The 16743-nt window shown below is 37.9% G+C and overlaps 1 protein-coding gene across 3 annotated transcripts; it reads right to left on the bottom strand.

Annotated features, from left to right (window-relative positions):
* Nucleotides 1-8146: 8146 nt before the first annotated feature.
* LOC148780159 (protein ENHANCED DOWNY MILDEW 2-like) lies at nucleotides 8147-16356 on the bottom strand. Of its 3 annotated transcripts, XM_088849478.1 has the most exons (7): nucleotides 16084-16356; nucleotides 15649-15690; nucleotides 14835-15005; nucleotides 10598-10669; nucleotides 10359-10477; nucleotides 10148-10208; nucleotides 8147-9991 (listed from the first exon to the last, which is right to left on the bottom strand). In XM_088849478.1, the coding sequence occupies exons 1-7, from the start codon at nucleotides 16201-16203 to the stop codon at nucleotides 9893-9895; spliced, it is 684 nt and encodes a 227-aa protein (XP_088705604.1). In that variant the 5' UTR covers nucleotides 16204-16356; the 3' UTR covers nucleotides 8147-9892. The 3 variants fall into 3 exon arrangements, with proteins under 3 accessions (XP_088705604.1, XP_088705606.1, XP_088705607.1); XM_088849480.1 differs by lacking the exon at nucleotides 14835-15005; XM_088849481.1 differs by lacking the exons at nucleotides 14835-15005; nucleotides 15649-15690; nucleotides 16084-16356 and adding an exon at nucleotides 11020-11258.
* Nucleotides 16357-16743: the final 387 nt, after the last annotated feature.

Below are 16743 nucleotides of genomic sequence, written 5' to 3'. Positions count from 1 at the left end.
ATTTTCTCTCGTGAATTTTGGTCGTTTGGCATGGAAAAGACAACTAGGGAGTTGTTTTTATCAGATTTACAGAGAATGCTTACGACTACTGTGACCTATGATGAACAACACATTTGATGGGCATGAGGGGATATCAAAAGGATTGGGAATTTTTATCTTATTTCCATGGATATTACTTAAATCTCCCAATGAAGTTAGAAAAGATTTTGTAAATCAGAATTGCCTGAGCCTTCCCATGTTGAGTCGGTAGACGTAACCTCTCATGTAAAGGAATTGATGGCAAAGCAAGCAGGAATGTATCAATCGATACCTATCGTTGGTAATGAACATCTACAGGTAATCTATTCCAGTCCATCATGCATTTGAAACGAGTGCATGGTGAGATAGGGAAAGGAAGGAGTCATAATGTCAGGACATGAAAAGAGAGTAGCATGATATTCTCAACTCAAACTCGAGATGTTAGAAGGTGCTAAATCAATAGGTGCCGGAGCTGAGGCCATCGAAGGACTTGAATATGTGTGCCATGAACGGTGTGGTGTAAATGGATGAATACCATATTGTGATGTCACGGAGTTGCATGTCATGCTATATTTTGCATTTAGTTTTGATTTTAGCAGAAATTCAAGTAAATCAAACTAGAAACAATTATTTATTAATGAAAATTACGAAACTCAATTAAAATTGACCGAACAACCTCTGTTGGAAATGGCCGAATGTTTGTGTGAGACAAATTCTCTGACCATTAAGATGAAAATTCCCAATCGATATGATGCTTTAGAGCACTGACCGTCAAGCATGACACAAGGGTCTGATTTATATCGCCAAATTTCAGTGAAATCCATTGAATTCTATTCTTACTAAAGATCAACTGATACAGAGAGAGAGAGAGAGAGAGAGAGAGAGCTGGTGGTGGTGGGGAGGGGGTGGTTATGTGACACAAGAGCACTTGCAGCTAGCCATGCATCTCTTGCAGTCCTCAAGACGAGGCTTCCGCTTGCGAGAGTTGCATGTCTTGACGCACTTGCTCTTCGATATACCATTCCAAAGGCAACCGGCCACGCATCGAAGCACCGGCCTACACAGGGGGCACCTGTGGTCAAAATGATTGGTTATACAGCCTTTGCAGTTGCTGCCACCATTATCTTCATTCCGTGCCACACAATGCGATACTATCATTGTTAGTACTACTAGTACTACCACATTTGCCCACCTTACCTCTATCACGCTATCCATCCTCCTCTCAATCGCCTCTTTCTAGCTGCTTTTATGCATGAGAATTCCAGAAACGCTATTTATATCACAGCGAGAGAGAGAGAGAGAGAGGGAGAGAGTTGAAGTAGTGGAAATTTGTTCCTAAACTGGTGACTTTATAGGCAATTTGAGAGGAAGCTGGACTTAGTTTCAATGAAGGGCTGAATTTAATGTATTTCCTACTGGTGTGCTCTATGTGCATGGTTTCAGTTGGTTCCCCCAATGCATTTCAAGGGTTGACACTGAATACAACTGTTTTTCGGTTTCCGAGGCTTCTTGGGAAGTGTGCTTCTTTAATTGTTAATGAAATTTTGATTTTTAAGTCAGACATGAAGCTTCATCTCCCTCTCTCTCTCTCTCATTGTTGATGAAATTTTGAAACCCATACCGATATGACGCTTTAGAGCACTCTGAACTCTCTCTCTCTCTCCTCAAAACTGTTGCACATCACCAAAAAAACAAATAGGATTGTACACCATGCATACCCAATTCATGATGATGATACTATCTCTACTGGTGAAGTTCTGGTGAAGTTCTATAGTATTTCAATTATACTTCATTACCGTCCAAAGTTCATCACACGATCACAATTGTCCAGTAGTATTTGAATTTTTATAATTATTGTACTAATCAGATTTATCTAAAATTTAGGGCGTGTGTACATATGATCAAGTTGTACCAAAAATTATTAAAATAATAGTCATAAAATAAAATGCTGAAATTATCCCGAAACTTTGTAGGGGTATTTTACGTAATTTTTATCATTAAATTGTTTGTTTTATATTTTTATCATGTGAATCTCACTAAGGCGCACAAACCTATAAAATTTTAAATCATTATAATTTGTAAAAAAAATATTAAAATTCAAACACTATCATCTGTAATCGTGTGATAAATTTTGAACGGTGATAAAACTGTAGGTGAAGTATTGTAGAACTTTACTTATAGGTGTTTTGTAGTGTTTTCCATAATAAAAGGAAGCATCTACAAACCGCTTATAGGTGATGTTCTAACGTACTTCACCTATATCTCATCACCGTCAAAAGTTCATCATACGGTTACAATTGTCCGGTAATATTTGAATTTTTATAATTATTGTACAAATCAGATTTATCTAAAATTTAGAACATGTATACATATGATCAAGTCGCACTAAAATAAAATATTTAAAAATAATAGTCATAAAATAAAATGATGAAATTACCCTCAAAACTTTGTAGGGGCATTAAATGTCAATATTGTAACTATATTATAATGTCGTAATTGTAATAATTACAATATTATAATCATATAACATCAATATTAAGACAATATACGCCAATATTACGATACCATTATTTCACATACCCTTTTTTTTTTATTTTTCTTTTTTATGTCCTAAATGATGAGATATTAAGGGAGAGAAACATAAGATATTCAAAATAAATGTCATTTATATAATTTTAATTTTATAATAAGACATACACGCGTGTGCACACACATTTGCATATCAATTAAATTATATAATTTCTTATCAATCTTTTCAAAATATCTTGGTGGAATTACTTCTTTAATAAAAATTTAAATATGCACCTAAATCCATTAGAGCAGTAGTTGGAAAACAAAATTGCCAAGTTTTATTATTGTTAAGGAATGTCGGAAATCTTCTTCTTCATAGAAGGCTTCTCTTTTTTTCTAAACGTTTGACTCTCTGTTTTAGTTCCTTAATTTCTTGCTTGGTTTCGTTTATTTCTCTTTTCATATCTCCAACATAAAGTTCTTCCTTTGTCTTTCTTGAAAATCATAAAATTGTTTATTTTCTTTAGGTTTTGGTTGATTTAGATTTACAAAACACTCCTATTAATTGTAATTTGAAAATTTGTTTCATGCGGGCTAGACTGCACCTCTACATATGCGGTCGTGTAAAACATCCATCTTATAGATGGATGCAACTAGGTGTTTCATCTAAAAACTATGAAAACTAACGGTCCAAATATTTTTTTACAAGAATTATCATTTTTAGTTTTTAAAATTTATTTATATATTTATATTCATGATCTCCAAGTTAGAGATTACATGTCCTTAAAAATTAAGTCTTAAAATCCATCTCAAAATAGATTTATTAAGAGGCCCACGTTTCTACATATGCCTATGTTTTTACATGTGAGGGCTGGCTACATAGAAACCGGGTCGTCGTAATTTTGCACCATCTTCTAATTCTCTGAAGTTTTTTAATAGCATATTTTGTACTGTGATTAGAACGCTTATAAAAGAGCATTTAGTACAACATTCTTCATTTATAGTTTCTAATTCACCTGTATTTATGCTAGATTCATTAATTTTAGGTTCTTTATTGAGAAAATATCTCTAGACCTTCTATTTTTGGTTTCTATTTATCAAGATATTCAATAATTTAAACCAATGGTTTAAAAAACGGATCGGTGACCCGGATAGGGCTTCTAAAAATCGATCCGGATCGGCGAATCGGCGATCCGGATCGGGAATCGGGTGAATCGGTCAGAATAAAGCTTAAAAAAAATTCGAAAAAATTATTAAAATTCATTATAAATATTGTTTTTTAGGAATTCAATAAAAATGAGGGTACTCCATTAAAAATTTTCATGTTTTTGAATGAATATGCGAATATTGATATGTTCTTTCCCTGCATGAACCGCCATTCAGAATTTAATTTACAGTATTTCGTGCTCATCTCTACACTGTTGCTGTTGGGACTCGATATGTGAATAATATTGCTGGGATAGGGTGGCCTCAGAATCATCATCTCTCTCATTTTCTCTTTGAATAATATGGATTAAAAAAAAAAAATAACAAATTTTCAAAAAAATCGATCATGGCTTAAAAAAAAAATCACAAATTTTCAAAAAATTCTATCATGGATTACAAAAAAAAATTCGATCATGGATTAAAAAAAAAAAATCACAAATTTTCAAAAAATTCAATCATGGATTACATAAAATTCGATAAATTCGATCATGGATTACATAAAATTCGATCATGGATTACAAAAAAAAACAAACAAAAAAAAACAAAAAATTCAATCGTGGATTACAAAAAAAGAAAAAAACAGTTCGATCATGGATTACAAAAAATTCAATCATGAATTACAAAAAACTCTATCACGGGTTACAAAAAAAGCAAAAAACAAAAAAATTCAATCATGGATTACAAAAAAAAAAACAAACATTTCGATCATGGATTACAAAAAAAAAACAAACATTTCGATCATGTATTACAAAACATTCGATCATGGATTACAAAAAATTCTATCATGGGTTACAAAAAAAACAAAAAAATCGATCATGGATTACAAGAAAAGAAAACAAACATTTCGATCATGGATTACAAAAAATTCTATTATGGGTTACAAAAAACCAAAAAATTCGATCATGGATTACAAAAAAACAAAAACAATTCGATCATGGATTACAAAAAAATCGATCAAGTATTACAAAAAAATCTATCATGGATTACAAAAAAAAAAAAAAAAAAAATTCCGTACGGATTCGCCGATTCACTGTTCGGACTCGCCGATTCCGTACAGTGAATCGGCGATTCACTGTACAGAATCGTCCGGTTCTCTCTAAAACCGGACGATTTCCGATTTTTTAGGCGATCCGGTCCCCTTTTCACGATTTTCGGTTCGACTCAACGTTTTTTAAAACACTTATTTAAACTATTTCTTGAGACATAAAATCTCTATCTTTTTTATCTTTTTACCCTTAGATCCTCTTGACCGTACATTATTGACCTAAACATTGTGTAAAATGAATCCATCTCTATCTCTCTCAAAACTTTGTATCTCAGTCCCCCATCTCTCTCTAAAACTCTGCATCTATTATTTTTGCCCCCAAAAATGGAAAGAGTTTTAAAAGAACAAAGATAAACAGTCAAAAAACTCAAACTCAGTTCAGACCTCCTCAAAGAGAACTCTATTGAAAAACACCAATTCAATCACACTCACGGCTGCAACCATGGCGGCCCGCGCATCATTTTCGAGCTCTTTCCCTCACCCTTTCGTCCAGCTTCCTCTAGTCGGCCGCCACTGGCATGGTGTGCGTGATAAGCAAGATCCAGCCCTCTCAGTTAGCAGAGGAGCTGAGGAAAGCCGCGCGACTCTTCAAGAACCTCCACTTACATATCCAATCCACATTGGGCCTTCACTCCTCTCTGCCCAGAGCTTTCTCAATTTCTGGATGATGCCATGGCTTAAGTGTTGGCCATCAACAAAGCCTACCCCCTGTCCTTGCTCCCTGGCATGCTCGAAAAGTTCCCCTCTAAAATGAAGCCCGCAATGTGGTGGCCCAAGAGAGCTGCTGCTACGCCTTCCAAGACTGAGGAGGAGACGACTGACAATGGGTGGAGCACTAAGATGGAAAGGGAGATGGCAGAGTTGGCAGGTGTGGTACGGGAGAGGAACACGGCGGAGTACATGATGCTCAGCAAGCTGGTTTTGAATTGCAATAGGGAGATGGTTGTGGCTGGGCCCATCTTGATTGCCGCTGCGACTGTGGGATCGGCACTTGGGGGCTCAACAACAATGTTGTGGCTGCTGCCTTGGCATGTGCTTCAACCATGGTGGGCAGGTCTGGATGGTGTTCGAGATGTACAGGAACAACACTGGATTCTACCAATTGCTCAATAAATCATTGTCGTCTTCCCTAGACAAGCCTCCGGTGAAGAGAGAACACGCAGAGTTGGTGGAGACGAGACTCGCCCTTCAATTGGGAATGAGCATCTCATCATGGCGCAACTTGGCCTCCTCCCCCTCCTCAAAGAGACTTCCTCTACATATGTTCATGACAAATTTTCTAACAGCCCATCTGATGATGATGCTCATTTCAAAGGTCGTGGAGCTTCATCCTCTAATTCTAAGACCTCTTCTCTCTCCAGAAACCCTTTCAATGATGGACAAGAAGACCATGAAACCCTTCCATGCCCAAAAACTCGACCTCTTCTCTCTCCAGAAACCCTTTCACTGATGGACAAGAAGACCATTAAACCCTTCCATGCCCAAAAACTCAAACAATAGAACCCCAAAGTCTGACGACAGTTCTTGCAGAATTAAGGGTGGGAAATTTGTTTCTCATGTGAAAGATAAGCCTCATCAGTTGAGTAGACTAGTCTTTTACAAGCTCAAAAAATTGAAAGAGAGGATGAGAGAGGTGAGAGATAAACTTTATAGAGAGAGAAAAAGAGGAGAGAGATATAGAGTTTTTAGAGAGATAGAGAGTTATTTTATAAAATGTTTAGGTCAATAAAATATGGTCAAAGGGGTCCAACGGTAGGAAGGTAGAAAAGATAAAAAGGGTCCAAGGGTAAGAAGGTAGAAAAAATAGAGACTTTATATTACAAGAAATAATTTAAATTCTTGGATCTCTTGATAAATGAAAACAAAAAATAAGAGGTATGGGGTTATTTTCCCTTCTTTATTTAATGCTATTATTTTGTTTTTTATTTTAATTTTCATAATAATTATTAGCATAATAATGACTATTTTTCATGCATATAAAATATGTAATTATTTTCTTTCTTTTTTTATTTATTTAGTGTTTTAGGGTTTTATGTAAATATCCAATTGGGAAAATATCTTGATATTTCTATTTTTAGTTTTTATATCTCTATAAAACTATAGTCAAAATATATCTTGAAGCATAAAAATCCTAGGTTTAATATCTTTTTAGAAAGACAACTCTTTCTAAACTATTTTGACAATTCCCAAACTTTTCTCTCCCTCGTAACCCTCCCCAAACCCCTTCTCTCTAGGGGAACAGTGCTTTTGTGATTCGTGCTGCAGTTGCCTTTGTGATTCTAGGGGAGCAGTGCTCAGCCTTTTTGACTACTACTGCTGCTTCTTTGAATAATTTCACCTTTGGAATTGGTGTTATGCACAATTCCATCTTTTTGTGCATGTAGGTGTTGAATAGCAAAGCGTTAGAAGGCAGTCTTCTTCAATAGGGGAAAATTAGATGATAAGAATTATAGATCAATAAAGCTATCAGAGACATTATTATTCAAGAAATTCACGCAAGCATAGCAAACCCACTTTGTGTTATAGGGTGCCTTTCGGAAATTCTGGCCAATCACAAACTCTGGTTGGTACTCTGAATACCTCAAAGAAATCCTTAGGTCATTATGCAAATATGAAACGGGTTTCCACTAGCACTAAAGTCCAAAACTAGCACTAAAGTCCAAAACTCCCTTTATAATGCTTTCCACATATAAAAATAAGAGGAATTTCCATTAGTTTGTGAAACTAGAGTTACACTGTGGAGAGAGAAAGGGGGTAATACAGAGAGAGAAGGAAAGTTACAGGGAAAGAGAAAGGATGGTTTAAAAAGGGTTGTTTTTTAAAATTAGTTTGAGTTAAAAAAATAAAATTAAAGTAGATAAAGTTAGTTTAAGAAGTTTGAAGATATAAAACACAAAATTTATATACTCCAAATATGTTTTGAAACTTTGAGTCTATAGAGATATGAAACCTAATAATAAAGAGTATAAAGATCTTTTTTTTTTTGATTTATGCTTTTTTTTCTTATAAGATTTTTTGGTTTGTATTTCTTATTTTTTTGTCAAATAATAAACTAGTATTCGTTCCAAATTGATAATAAAAATCACCGAAATCTTTTTTATATAAATCTTTCTTTTGATGAGAATGGAGCCAAAAACTTCATCATAAGACTCATTCGTTGGTACTACCGCCAAAACCCCAACCCCAATCTATGTCCTCAAGGATACAACAAACTAGAATCGCATCACCTATGCTTTCAAAACCCACACAAAGTAATTCCTCTTGCAACATGAAGACATAAAACCAACCAATGAACACCCAACCGCCCATCCTCTCTCTCTCTCTCTCTCTCGCAGACACCTATCCAACTCCAATTAACCACGCATAAAGAGAAAATGGAATGACCAGAACATAACAGGTTCTGGTTTCCCTTTTCCTTTCAAATTTTCCCACCAACACTGCAATTTAACATCGCATAGGGGTGCGATCAATGGTCCACGTACTATGACCGAACCGAAAGTCTGTCAGTAATAAAAAAAGACCAGTATGTCAAAAATAAAAAATCCCAACCACCCGACGAGCCCTGATGCGGGTGCTGAGGTCCACTCGCAAAGTCCATCATCGAATCACCATAAAAGGCCATGTTTTGAGCTACTGGCTCTCTCCTAGGGTCAAAGAAGCCACCCATGACCAAGCTTTCGGATATAGTTGGAACCCCGGGCCTAGCAAAGTTAAGCTGATTGAGCCTAGGTGCATGCATACCTTTGGGTTGCCAAGGAGCTTAGATAACCTCCTCCCTCTGAACTATTATGCCCTTGAATACCATACGGGTCAAAAAGAGAAGTGCCTGAGGTAGGGAGAGAAGCTCCCAATATGCCCAGTCGAGCATCTCGGTCGCCCTGATACCTTCCCCTTAGTGAGAAGTCATCGCTTATCTCTCCACCATACAACTTGACACTTGATCCGTACCGCTCGTCTAGCCCATCAATGTATTGCTTTGAGCCCCCAACATAGCCATGGGCTCTTTCGTTACCACTCAAATAACCAGGGAACCGATTATCAAAGCTACTTGAAAGGCCAAGAGGCGAATGCATGTGAAACTGCTTGTCAGAGAGGACACCCGATGAACCCCAATTGTGAGACCCACTCCCAAAGGTGCCTTCCTTAGAAGCGTACCTCCTTGCTATATCATTAATGCTTTCGTCCTGCCCACTATTTGGCGTACTGAGATGATATCTCTTTCCCAAATCAATTTCAGGGCTTGTGTTTATACGGTTGAATCCATGGAAGTTCTCCTCATTGACCCCTCTCTCTTTTGGAGCTTGAAACAATTCATAGGGTCGATTGATTTCAGTTGCCTCAGATGGAGATACCATGCTTGAAAAATGTGTTAATCCCGTGTCCAAAATCCTCTCAGATTGAAGCCCACGCCTGCTCTCATCTCGTTCAGTGGTCTCGTCCGTACTACCTCTGCTAACCTTTGGGAGCTTGCCTCTTTCAGGCCTCTCCTTCGAGCCACCCATTGACACCTTGCCAGATTCCCTTTGTCGAATCTCTCCTTCCCAATGTCGAGCCTCTCCTTCCTTTTGTCGAGCTGTTGCATTTTGTCGAGTCTCTCCTTCCCTTTGTCGAGACTCTCCCTCACTTTGCCGAGATTCTTCCTCCCTTTGTCGAGATTCACCCTACCCTTGTCGAGCCTCTCCTTTGAGACCAAGCTCATCTTTGGGTTTCTTTCCATTTCTCCGACTGTACTGATTTTCATTGGCAGTTTTCATTTTTTGACTCCCATGGCTCTGAAAACCATTCTCCATGGGTTTTCCCTCATCTCGTTGGCATGCAGATTTAGGGGAAGACTGGAGTTTCCCGTGGTCTTCAGATCGAGAAGCTGATGGTGGTGGTTCTGATATCTTCTGCTCATTTGCTTGGGCTGACCTCTTGAACATTCTCAGTTGCTCGGTAAATTCGGCATGCCGATGGTTAGCAGCTTGAGTTGGAGGTTCATTTGAAGGGAGACCATTTTGAAGCTCTGGAAAATCATGTGCCATTACATTGTGACCAACCTTATCTAGAGTGTCTACTTCCTCCATGGTTATATGCTGTAGGTGCAAAGCAATATTTTTTATGCCTTCCGGTTCAGTGAGAACGGCTCCAGAAATAGAGGGGAGGCGGAGGATTATTCCACTGTCTTAATTGATTGTCTTCATCGTCGACAGAGCCTGGAAGGTCAAAGGACTGAAAAGAAGGGCAAACAAGATTTCAGCGTCAAATCAAAAGAGTTGGATGATGATGAATGGTTTTTGCAGGAGGCAAAGAGAATGGCAAGGAGATGAATAGGTAGAAGATGCATCAATGACAAAAAAACAAAAAAGACATGAATGTTCAACATACATGGCCTCTAAAGCGGTCAATATCCTGCCAAAGATCGTACACATCTTTTTTTGCATCCAACCTGTTAAAAACATAGAGAATAAGGCACTCATTCTCAAAAGGAAAAACAGAGAATTCCGAGCGTTTAAAGCAACCTGCGCTCGCAGTTGACATGTGTGAGAAGAGAGAGGGGGCTAGCAAAGGAGCAGATAAGTATATAATAAAAGATTACCATTGTGTTTCCTTTGGAACAATCAGCACAACGAGCTTTGGTTTGAATTCTAGAGCTTTCTCAATGAACTTGTTTGCCAAAGCTGCATTGACCCCAAATGGAGGATTGAGCCCCATAATCTGTCATTTCAATCAAATAAATACAAAACTAACATTAAAACCATACACCACACCTCAAGCAGCCAGCTTTTAAGCATGGAGATATCCATGACACACAAGCACATAGATTAAATGCTATACCAGACGATCTCCTTTTGGTAAATCCTTGAGGCTAACACTCATCCAATCTTTACTTTCAAAATTAAAATCATTCTGCAGTACAAAATCAACACGCAAAACTAATCATCAATGCCATGATGCCAACTTCTAAATCTGATTGAGATAATCTTATTCACAAACTAGATCTACTTTTGGCAGCTTGTGCAGTTAAATACAAGCTCATGCTGCAATAATGAAATTTTATGAAGTGATATGAAATTTAATGTATTTGGGTTGCAATTAACCAGCACATGGTAGTACACCTTGAAAGCGATACATTTGTGCTTTGCAAGATCAAATATATAGCACAGGTACCTCAAGTATTTATTTAATATGGTTTGGGATTCTATTTTCTGAAAGTTAATCACTGATCAGATATTTAATATGGTTTGGCATATAGTTACCAGAAGCACCCTAACAGGGTGGCGCTCCCGCTCCAGAATCCAGCTCCAGTGTTCCATGACCCGAATCTCGACTGGAACTCGATTTAAATTTTTTGGGATCTCGCTCCCAATTATAGGGTTCCCGATCCTATCAACAAAGGACTCGATCCCACCATCTAACGGTGCATGTTCCAGAAGATTTTAGATCCCGATCCCGAACAAATAAGATCCTCGATCCCTGAATTTTAGGAGGGTAATCCCTGTGTTCACAAAACTCCATCCTTATAAAGAAGTGACCCCGAATTTTTTCGTAATTTTGAATAAAATTATTTTACCAATTTATAACTTCCTAAAAGAAGCTTCTTACATAAATTTAACTTTTAAAATAAAAAAATTATATTTTAAGCCAAATTTTCATGCAGTATTTCCGACCCAAACTAACGATAATTGCATTTTCCAAATTTCTTCCGGAAGAAGCCAAACAGTAGCAATACATGTCCAGGTTGCAACCAGATGGTACCCAAACAATAACATTTCATTTTCAAGTAATATTATGCCGGTAATGTATTACACTAGTAATTTGTTTCACACGCAATATTATAAGTACACAAAAGGCCAATGTGATGCCCATATGCGTATCATGTATGAGATTTTGAACAATACTAGCATTAACCGTTTCAAGAATATAATTATATAAAGCATTGAAAGTAAGGAAAATATCTCCATGCCCCCTATATTTAAGATTCATTTCACAATAGACCCAAAGTTTTAAAGATATCTTGGGTCATAAAAATTGGAGATTTTATTTCTTCTAACCCCCAGAACTAATTTAAACTTGTCTTTTTAGGCCAAACAAATCTAAAAAGACATGCCCATCCTTCCAAATTTTCTTTTTAAAAAAGAATGTTTATATTTCTTACATGAAAAAAAAGGATGGTGATCGCCGCGTATTTAGAGAGAGAGAGAAATGCGATGGATATCGAGTATTTTAGAGAGAGAAAGTAATGTTTCATTGTATACTCTTCCAAAAACCAGTGTGCATCTTCTCCCACATGCCCTCCATCTCCTCCACCTGCTTTTCCGATGACTTTTCCGGCCAATTTTCTGCAATTTTGGCAAATTTTCTGGCCTAGTTGGGGCTGGTCTCACAGGGTGAACCTGCAACTCCGTTCAATTAGGTATAAGCACATCCTGCTTGCCCTTTTTCTCTCGCTTCTTTCTCCTCAAAGTTCTCTTGCAGAGACTGGCTGGTAATTTGACCTGGCTAAAACCAAGAGATTGACGAGGCCGCAAGGACAACAACTTCAAACAGCAGCGCAAGAGGCCATGGTTCCGCCCGCTGTCTCTGCAAATCTTGAAGCCGAAGAGCTCTCTTTCCCAGCAACGGCTGACGACGGCCTGAATCTGGTTGTGAAACCAGAGGTGGAGCCATTGACAGACGGAAAATCAGGGTGTTTGGCTTCCCGGGCACCGTAGAATGAGTCTCCACCTAGGAATCGATGGCTGAAACCCTTGATTAAGGTTAGGGCAGGATCAACCAGAAAATTAACATTTCCGGCGAGGAGATGGTTGGAGTTTTGGCCACAACGGCCCATCCTCTCAAACTTCTAGAGAGAGAAGGGCTTCATGGAGGTGAGAAATTATCGGAAGGAGAGAGAGGTGTTCGAAGAAACACGGGATGAGAGAGTGAGCGAGATAGGAAGAGAGAAAAAGAGAGAAGTTTGGAGAATATAAGCGAAGAGAGAGAATTGATTTGAAGAGAGAGGATTGATTTAAAAAGTGTATGTCTTTCTCAAATTTGTTTAGGTTAAAAAATAAGTTTAAAGTGGCAGGGGGTTGGAAGATATTTTTTGAAACCTTAGGTTTATCAAAAAATGAAACTTGAAAATAAGAGATATGAAAATATTTTCCTTTGAAAGAATTTATTTCATACAAGATTAATGAAATACAATCAATCTATGGACATCTAGGATTAGTTGTGCATGGATCTAGCCCCATGGGCCATTGCTACTTAGGACAATGGTTTTTAGAATAAACCAAAACGAGATCGTGTTTATATGAGAACGGGCTGTCGTGTTTAGTGGGAGAATGAATCCATGTGTAATAGAGTTGGGGTCTTGATACAAGTGAAGTTATGTGATGGGAGCGCGGGCAATCATACACGGAACATGACCCATCCTTGAATGGAGCTCGATCCTTTCCAAATACGAACGCGTTCATTCTTATATAAGGGCATGACTCAAATTTAAATGGGATCTCGTTTCTGTTGTGGATGGGAGCGCGATCCTATTAAATATGGGAACGTGATCCCATTGTACATGGACCGCATACCTGTTAAGAAAGGATCAAGATCTTGTTGTATTGGGAACGCGCTCCCTTTTCATATGGGTTCTCGATCGGCAACTTTTACCCTGACCGGAACTCACTCCCCGAGCTCCGGAGCTTTGGGCAGCCATCGATCAGACGCTCCCGCTCCCACATTCTCGCTCCCAGTAATTATGGTTTAGCATCCCTAATTTATCTTCCTTCTCCAAGTATGATCTAATTGACCTACCAATCAAAAGGCATCCTACACCTGGTCCAATCAACAAATCCCGCCAACCTTGTCAAAGGTGGACAGGATCCACATCAACCAAGCTTTGGGAAGGCCATTCCGAAAGGGTCCAAAGTAGGACCTTCCACAGATGAGTCTCCATCCCTCCATGAAAGAGCCCTCACCCTTGATCATCTCCAGCGAAGAGGACGCCCCCTACCCAATAGATGTGCGATGTGCTTGAAGACCGAAGAGACAAGTGCTCATCTCTTAATTCATTGCAAAGTAGCATCTGCACTATGGTCCCATGTACTCCACATGTTTATTTGGCATTGGCTTACTCCTCAGTCCACTCCCCAACTTTTTTAAATCTGCCTCCACACCCCTTGGACTAGCTCTAGTTACTTCCTAGGAGAGCATCGACTGCACGGCCATTTTGTGCACTATATGGCTCGAAGGGAACAGCCCCGTTTTCAAGAGGGAAATAACCCCTTTCCGACCTTGTTTGACAAATATTGCACCCTAGTTTCCTTTTGGACCAAGAACCACAGTATTTTAAGAAGTTATTTTTGCCAACCTCTTCCACAACTGCCATAACCTCTTGAATCTCGGGGCCCCAAAGGATACTTGTTCTTCTCTGTGGAGGCCGCCTGAAGATGGGCATATCAAGCTCAATTTTGATCGTTGCTCCCTTGGCAACCCAGGCCCCTCCAGTATTGGAGGCATCTTTAGAAATTCTGAAGGTTCTACCCTCCTTTCATTCTCTTTACCCATTGGTTCATCGGATTGTACCACTGCAGAGGCTATGGCCTTGCTCTAAGGGATTCGAAGATTCGACCCTAGCTGGAACACGGACTTGGTTGCATAAGGTGACTCTAAAAATATAATTACTTGAGCTACCAGTGCTTCTCCCTGCCCGTGGAGACTTGTTCATATCTTCAACGAAATAGCTTTCATCACCAGTACCTTAAGAATTACTGGGAGACACACTTTTAGGGAAGCCAATGATGTCTGCCGATTCTCTAGCTAGGAAAGGCGCAAGCCTCAACGGTCTTTGGGGTTTATAGGCAATTTTAAGCTTGCACCCCCTTTATCTTTCTTGATGTAGAACCTTTTTTTGTCGGCCCCTAGTGGGTTTGTACAGGACGTGCTTGCCTAATTTTTGTATATGCTCTATCTGTACATGCTCTTCTCAGTACTTCTTTTATTGCATTAATATGAATAGTTAACTTACTCAAAAAAACACTGAATTCATACTCAATATCTAGGAGAAAAGGGAAGTCATACTTGGTCACATACTCACGTGTAATCCCAAGAAATTATCAAAAACCAAAAGGCCATAACTTTCAGTATGTGAGTATAACTTCGGTTGAATGATATCATAGTTCTTGAAAAAACATTTCTTCCCAGTTTCCTCAAGATTATATTTCATCAAGAGGCTGAAGTCATTAGCACCACAACAGAAATCAACTACCTGATGAGACCGCAAAACAGTAAGAAGCCATTGATAGGAATATCACTATATATTACTCATGATACGGTCCACCAAAAATATGCAGCAAGCTCATAAGCATCTGAGTATCTTTGAACTTAAATATGTTTCAATCAACTGAAGGTTACATCAATAAAATGAAAGACCATAAGTGATTTCCATTAATATGAAACAGTATTAATTTATTTTCCATTAATAAAACGATTTATTCTAGCACTAGTGTTGGCACAGATCAGCAAAAACAAAACTGAAATTTGAAACACTAAATATGCACAGGACTCCAAAGAAGTGCAGTCAGCAGACATCAAATATATATTCCATCAATGGGGTAAGTTTACGATGATCTCATTAAGTATATACAGTTATGCTTAAAGAAATAGGAAAATGTTTTAAGCTATGGCAATACTAACAAGAAGACGAGAGAATATATTTTCTTCAATTGCAATTCCTCGCTAGTAGGAAAGAACTATGCACAAGGTCATGGTGTCCTCAATTGAAATTCCTTACCACAAATAATTTAAGTTGAGCTAGTTCCACAATCATGTCCACACTTACAGAACAAAATGCAATCATAGGTGATAGGTCCATATAGTACAAAAAAGAGAAATAGTCACAAATTTCTTACCATATCGTTATCTTGCACATACCAGTGCAGCTCCTCAACAATCTGCCCAAAAATATATATGCATAGTAAGCATCCAAAGAGTAACTCTAGAAGAAAGTACAAAGATTTTTAAAAAATTTCAAAACAAACTATCCAGATTGAGATGCCCAGATAAGGACACATATACAAACGTGGACATAGAGAGAAGGAAAACGACTACATTTCTGGAAATAAGGATACAGATGCAAGTACCTTATCGGACATATTAATAGAAAATATACTATAGCTTGTATAATTCGTACATACATGCCTCTAGCATATTAGTACATATGCGTACCATATGATAGTGCACAAGATCATATTTTATTCATAACATATATCCCATATATATATTTTAGTTCAAGTTCTTGCAAAAGATGAAAAGAAAACTCTCGACAAGAGTAACCACTTAGATACCTCCTTAAGCTTTTCTCGGTTAGTGAAATGCCGCCCAAAGGATGTATAACGATTCCCGTGCAAAACGGTGAGAGGTAGACTTTCATCTTGTTCTGCAAAAAATGAACAAATATTTAACATTAAAAATAATAATACTAATAATAATAATAATAATAATAATAATAATAATAACCATATATATCGAACTTAGAAGACGTAAGAGAAACATCAACTGGCACCATTTTCATTCTTAATAGCAAAAATTATCAGAACATCAGGTTTCCTTTCACAACATTTTGCAGCAAATCTTTTTTTAATCCAAATGACCATAAGAAAGCAATCAAACCCCTAACTATGTTCTTCAATCTAGAAGAGGACCAAGAAAAAGTACTTAAAATGACTAGCAATTAAAAAACAAAACAAATTCAACAGAATAAAGAGCAACATAAGACACCCAAAGAACAGGTAGCAACCAGATACGATGCTAGTGATGTCCCCACACTCTCCATCATTGTCCATTTCAAAGGACAGATGCTGATGCAGTGGACTCTCCAGGGTTTCTAAGACCATTGCACTCATCTATGGTGACCAACATTGAAGTTTCACGAAACACTAGCAAGAGAGAGCATACCTCAACAGAACCTTCAACTTTCCCCTGAGTAATAGTCTTGTCCAAATTTC

The sequence above is a fragment of the Amborella trichopoda genome, chromosome 10 (assembly GCF_054954075.1).
Source record: "Amborella trichopoda isolate Santa Cruz 75 chromosome 10, AtrichopodaSantaCruz75HAP2 v2.0, whole genome shotgun sequence".
Classification (NCBI taxonomy): Eukaryota; Viridiplantae; Streptophyta; class Magnoliopsida; order Amborellales; family Amborellaceae; genus Amborella; species Amborella trichopoda.
Note: the sequence above shows the minus strand (reverse complement) of the source record. Positions and strands in the feature narration are given on the sequence as shown.